This window comes from Trichechus manatus, unplaced genomic scaffold (assembly GCF_000243295.1).
Source record: "Trichechus manatus latirostris isolate Lorelei unplaced genomic scaffold, TriManLat1.0 scaffold00014, whole genome shotgun sequence".
In the NCBI taxonomy this organism is placed as follows: Eukaryota; Metazoa; Chordata; class Mammalia; order Sirenia; family Trichechidae; genus Trichechus; species Trichechus manatus.
Window position 1 is genome coordinate 10538043 of NW_004443950.1, and position 6203 is coordinate 10544245.

The following is a 6203-nucleotide window of genomic DNA, read 5'->3' on the forward strand; positions in this document are numbered from 1 at the left end:
AGGGCTCCTTGGTGGTGGAGTTAATGACATTAAATTAAAAACTACCAGAAACTCCCTTCATGCTTCCCTTTCATCCTGGGGCCTTGTGTCCTGCAGCACAGACAGGGGCCATGAAGTGATGTGGGGGCTGACGCCTACCCTTGGGGTTTGAGAGCCTGTTATCTGATGCTCAGCCCCAGCTCACCAACTCCAAACTATTTTTAGAAATCTCCAATTGTTTGGTGAAGAAGATTCAGAAACAAGCCTGGAAAACCAAGTCGGGACTTGCTACCTGTGGGTGTAAACTGAACACCCTGTGCTGCAGGGGCCTAAGAACTGAGGCCTGTGGCCAGAGTCGGCTTGTCAGGGCTTTGGGCAAAGGCTGCAAGCTCCATAGGAGGCCAGGGTGTAGGCGGATGCACGGGTACGTTTTCATCTTCCCCCCTTGCGGTACAGACCATGGCTTAACCAGAAGTCCCTGGAGGTGGGGGAAGACCTGGCCTGGATCCTGAAGTCTCTTTGGGGTGAATTGTAGAAATGGTTAGTTCAGCAGCAAGGATGGATACAGTGGTATCAGTAACTTCATCCCCTTATATAAAAGGTTTTCTGGCAGAAACCCTAGTCATTCTCACCACCCTGGAGGCTAGGGGGTGGAGTGGGGGTGGGGGGCTAGTCCAGGAAAAGCTGAGGCCTGGGCGAGGGAGGGGACTCACCATGGCCTCCCGATATTCCTTGCTCTTCTCATTGCGCTTGGTGTCATAGATGGAGATGGTCAACATGTGCCCCTCTTCCTCTTCCTCTCGAAGCTTCAGGATCTCCAGCACCTGGGGTGGGAGAGGGTGTGTGTGTGGTTAAGACACCCCCACCCTGTCACCTCTCACCTGCCCACTCTCCCATGGGACCCTACCTCCAGCTCCGACTCCCAGGCCTGGTGTCTGGACAGCTTCTCCTCGTTCTTGAGCTTCATCATGGCCTCGTACTGGTAGAGAAGCTTCTTAGTGTGCTCCATGGGCTCCACCTGGGACAACAAGCAGCACACTGACACGGAGAGGCTTGTGGTCATGGGCAGACTGGAGCCAGGCTACCTGGGTTCCAATCTGCCCCTGCCACTTTCTAGCTGTGTGATCTGAAACAAGTTGTTTAACCTTTCTGGGACTCAGTTTCGTCATCTGTAAGAACATAAATAATAGAACTGGAGCCGGAGACTCAGAGGGGTTGAGGAAGGTGCCAGAAGAGTGAGGATTTGAACTAAGAAAATCAGACCCACAGTTGTGTTGGGTCTTTTCCTACTTGGCATTTGTCCTCGAGATCTGGGGTCTTCTCTGCCCAAGGGGTAGTGGTGGGGAGTGGGGAGTGGTCTTAGCCCACTGGGTTCTCCTTCGTGGAAGAAGGGAGGATTTTTAAAGGAGCTGCAGAGAGGGGTTCCCAGATGGGAGCTTTTGATTATCCCCAGGAGCAGGGGTGAATTTCGGGCTGGGAACCAGAGTTTCCCGTCCTGGTTCTCCCAAGTTGCTGGAACAGAACCAAGGGCCCCAGAAGCTTCACCTCAATCGGCCGCATGCCACGGCCATGCCCCCAGGCCCACCTCAAAGCTGATGCACATGTCGGGCGTCATGATGATCTTGTTGCCCTTGCTGTCCACCTCGGTGCGCCGCAGGAACTCGCGCTTGGAGGCCGTGATGTGGTCATCGCGGCAGTGGTAGCGCAGCTGGATGCGCTCTTCCACGATCAGGAAGACACGCTCCGCCACGTCCTCATCCGCGGGCTTCGCGGGGTTGCGGCGGAACCGCTCTGTGATTTTCTGTAAGGCCAGAACATGCATAGGACCGGAAGTGGGGGAAGGGGACCTCTGTGCATGCCCCCAAGAGCACTCAGGGACAACAGGGTCTAGTGTTCTCTGGGGGTTCCTGTGGAGCAGACCACCAGCCAGACAGTGGTTCTCATGGCCCCACAGCTCTCTGGGCCAGGCCACTCCAGCCCCGTATGGTGCCTGACTTCTTTCTTCTCTAGCTCTTCAACAAGACTCTGCTTGCCCTCCTTCAGAGACGGGGAGCTCACCACCTCTCCAGGTTGCCTACTCCATCACCAGACTTCCTTTACTGCTAGAAACAGCTGCTGTGGTATGCAGCCATTAAACTCTGTTTCCAAATAATTTATAATGACATGGAGGAAAAGCACACAATTTAATGTTAAGCAGATGATAAGGGGGTTACAGACACATGGATCTCAATTTAGAAAAGACTCTCAAAACCAAACCCATTAATACATGGTAATTCTGACAGATGCCATTCTGAGATATTTTTACTTTTCTCTCCATATTTCTTCATATTTTCCAAATGTTTTGTGACGAGTGTGCATTTTTTTGTAATAGTGAGGAAATACTACCTCTTTGGCCCAATGGTTGAGGACATAGCCTGACATCAGACAGCCCTGGGATGGTGCATTTGGTAAAACACTTGGCTCATAGTTCAAACCAAAACCTGTTGCTGTCAAGTCAATTCCAACTCATAGAGACCCTACAGGACAAAGTAGAACTGCCCCGTAAGGTTTTCAAGGAGCAGCTGGTAGATTTGAACTGATCTTTTGGTTAACAGCCGAGCTCTTAACCACTGTGCCACCAGGGTTCCAGCTCATAGTTAGTGCTCAGGCAATGTATTAGGCTTTGATGGCACGCCAGAGCCAGGGCTCTCCCCAGCCCATGGTGACTTCAGCCTGTTACAGAATGAGGGCCCCCCTATCCCCAGGCCCAGCGAGCTCCTACCACCATGGGCCGGGGGTTGGATTCTGCACTGTTCAGAGTTAGCTTCTTGACCCTAGGGCCGAAGTCGATGTGGCGGTAAGAGAGGAAGTCTGGCCGCCCCCGGAAGAACTCCGTCATCGTCTTGGGCGTCTCTTCCCGCTTTATTAGGCCATCCACACGGGCCGACTCGTAAAACTCCATAGCCCGGTCATTCTCGGGGAGCATGGACTTGTATGAGTGCACTACGATGGGGGAGGATGGGAGAGAAAAAGGGCCAGATGAGCAACCAGAACTATGAGAGCTGGCAAGATAACCCAACCCCAGGCCCAAGGAAGAAGGCAGCACCACGTATGGATGAGCGTTAGTGATATAACCCATCCCCTATTGCTGGGTATTTAGGTTGTTTCCAGCTTTTTGTTATTATAAACAACACCATGATGAACATCTGTCATGCGTTCTTTGTTCTTGGTCAGGACAGATTCTCAGCAGTGGAATTGCTGGGTCAAAGAATGTACACATCTTAAGGCAACTGTTGATATACTTTGCCAAACCGCCCTCCAGAAAAGTTGTGCCAATTTGCTCTCCTACCAGCAGTGACGGGGTGACTGCTGCTTTGCACACTTGTTCACACCAGTGGGGCTATTTTTTTCCATCTTTGCCAACTTGAGGGTTGTAAAATGGTCCCTTATTGGGTTCGTTTCTTTTTTTTTTTTAACCAACAAATGAGGTTGATCATGTTTTCAAATGTGTATTGGCCCTATGTTTTTCCTTTCTGAATTCTTGGTTAGGGTTGTTGATTCTCTCCCAAGACATGACCTTCTCTCCCTCGCCAATTTTCTGAGCTCATGGCCATGTCCACACTTTACACTGTCTGCCCTCTGCATTGCCCTTATGGGGAACGTTTGTTGGTTTTACTGCTCAACATCCTTATTTTCTTTAACTGTGGTCCCCACTGTGTGCCCTTTTGGTGGGTTTCCTACCCAATGCCAACCACGAAACGGGCATGCAGCCCCAGCTATGACTTTCCTGGAGGAACGTTTGTCACTTTTCCTTGGATTTTCTGAGCTCCCCCTGATCTCCCCACACATCAGGTTTGCTTAGGGAGGCAGAGACGGTTTCTGTTGCTTGCCCCCCAAGAACCCTGTCCGTACACGGACGCTGATTCCCCCCACCACATACCAGCTGCCATGGAGGCTATTCTAAGGAGTGTGTACCCCCTCCCTACCCTGGGCTCCTGCCTGGACAGCAATGGGGTCCACGTACCACGCAGAGCCTGGGGGTGGCCTGGCTTGAAGTAGTCGATATTTAGGCCTGTGGTCTTGTTCATGTGCTTCAGCTCCAGCATGTCCTCCCGGTTCTGGTACCACTCCTTTATCTCCAAAACATTGGTACCTGGGGTGCCGAGTGAAGCTTGCTGCAGCCAGGCCAGCTCCTCCAGCCCCCACCCCACTGTTCCCCCCCCAGAGAGGTCAGCAGAGCCCACATACACTGAGATAGTGGCAGTGACGTGCCCAAGGTCACACGACACACTGGGAGACCCAGCTCTCCTGCTCCCCACATCGAGCCTTACCCCTGCCCCTGCCCCAGCTCCCCCCGCGAGGCTGCCCCCTTACACTCCAAATCCTCATAGGTGGTGAGGCGGCACACGAGGCCATTGCTGTTGAGGTATGGGGCCCACTTCTCCAGCTTCGCCCTCTTGTACTGGATTACCTTCTTCCCGTTGGGGCAGAGGGTCTCGAATGCTATGGGCACAGAGTGGGGCTGAGGGCTCTCCTCCTCAGGTGGGGGGACCCCAGGCCTGAGGAAGAAGGCGGCTGCACATACAAATGAGCATTAGTGATATAACCAATCCCCTACTGCTCGGTATTTAGGTTCTTTCCAACTTTTTGTTATAAACAACACCACGATGAACATCTGTGTCATGTATTCTTTGTTCTTGCTTGTTGTTCGCTCAGGACAGATTCTCAGCAGTTGAATTGCCCATCACATTGTCTGCTCCCTCCTGCCCCTGCCAGGCCCCAGTCCTGCTCAGGGGCATTCTGAGGCCAGGCAGAGGCACAGGCCCCACAGAAACAGGATTTAAGCCTGACCTGAGGATCTGCTCCCCAGACACACCAGTCTCCCTCACTGCCAGGCCTTTGCCTGTGCACGTCTCTCTGCCTGAAACACTGTCCGCTCCTGCCCTTGCTGGGCTGAATCCTTCTGACCCTTCCAAATTTAGTTCAGGGGACACTGCCTCCTGGGAGCCCTCTGTGCCCACCCACCCTCAGCCCTCAACCCCTAAGCTCAGCTGGGTGTGCTTTCTCTGGGTTCCTGTGATACCCTCTCCAGCACTTTCCACCCTGCTGGGATGGCCCCTACCCTCCGCGTGGGTCTGGGTGCTCCCAAATGGGAAGCTCAGCAGCCAGCATGTTTCCACATGGGGCGTGAGTGCTCCCGCACCCTGCTTTCTCTGCTTGCCCCTGCTGGGTCCTGACATCCCCTGCACCACCTCGGCCCAGTGCACCGCCTCCTCCAGGCAGAGGGGGTGAGAAAGGGGGAGGGCTATGCCTTTGTCCTCCATGTGACCCAACCCCAGGGTGCCCCACACTCCATCATCCAACACAGGTGAACTGAGCGATCTCCTGGGTGCAGGCCACAGAGTGTGCGAATGGGGATGCTGCAGAAGGGGGAGGGGCCAGGGCAGCCCAGCCTAGCTGTTGCCCTGGGACTGAGCCTGGCAAGGGTCTGTGAACAAGCAAATACCTTCTGGGGAGATCTCAATCTGCTCCACCCACGAGTATGGCATGTCAAAGCTCTTCTCCTCATCCTCCTTGCCCTGTTGAGAGAGGTTGGGAGTGGGCGGGTGCCAGTCAGGGCTGGGCCTTGAAGCAGATGTTAGGGCTCAAGCCTCTGTCTCATTCCCCTGGGCCATGCCAAGATGGGTCATCAGCTTCCCCAGGGGAACCGGAGGTCGTGAGAAGCTCGAACCCCCACACCTTTCAGGCGTGAGCCACGATTATGGAAGGAGAGGAGTCACCTCTGGGCAGAGTGTCCTTCCCTGCACCCACCCAGTTTAGGAAAGCAACACCCTGCATGCCAGGCCTTTCCTCAGCCAGTCAGCCGAGGCACCAGGCACAGCACAGGCAAGTCCTTAAGAAAGTGGCTCTGGAGTCAGGGGACTAGGCCCCACCCTCCATCAAACACCAGCAAAGGGGCCTTGGGCAAGTCCCTTAACCTCTCTGAGCCTCGTTTTCCCTAACTGTACAATGGACCTCTTAGAAGGAGTAAATGGCGTCTTGTATACAAAGAGCTCGGGACGCTGCCTGGCTGCCATCCTTGTTTTTTCTCTCTAAGCCTTCGTTTCCTCATCTGTAAAACAAGGCCTGGGTCTACACAAACGGTTCTCAAACTAGGTTACCATAGAAACGTGGATGGGTAAGACTTTCTCCATTTAAAACTTTTCTCCCACCCACATTGCTCATCCAGTTGTGACTTCTTGCAG

At 53.7% G+C, this 6203-nt stretch overlaps 1 protein-coding gene across 1 annotated transcript in view; it reads right to left on the bottom strand.

Annotated features, from left to right (window-relative positions):
• DRC7 (dynein regulatory complex subunit 7) overlaps nucleotides 1-6203 on the bottom strand; it is a 28262-nt gene that overhangs the window by 1976 nt on the left and 20083 nt on the right. Inside the window, exons 8-14 of the mRNA XM_004371665.2 lie at nucleotides 5465-5537; nucleotides 4333-4461; nucleotides 3983-4111; nucleotides 2741-2961; nucleotides 1565-1780; nucleotides 887-997; nucleotides 693-803 (exon numbers count right to left, since the gene is read on the bottom strand). Of these exons, the coding sequence (XP_004371722.1) occupies nucleotides 693-803; nucleotides 887-997; nucleotides 1565-1780; nucleotides 2741-2961; nucleotides 3983-4111; nucleotides 4333-4461; nucleotides 5465-5537 (990 nt within the window). The remainder of the gene's footprint in view (nucleotides 1-692; nucleotides 804-886; nucleotides 998-1564; nucleotides 1781-2740; nucleotides 2962-3982; nucleotides 4112-4332; nucleotides 4462-5464; nucleotides 5538-6203) is intronic.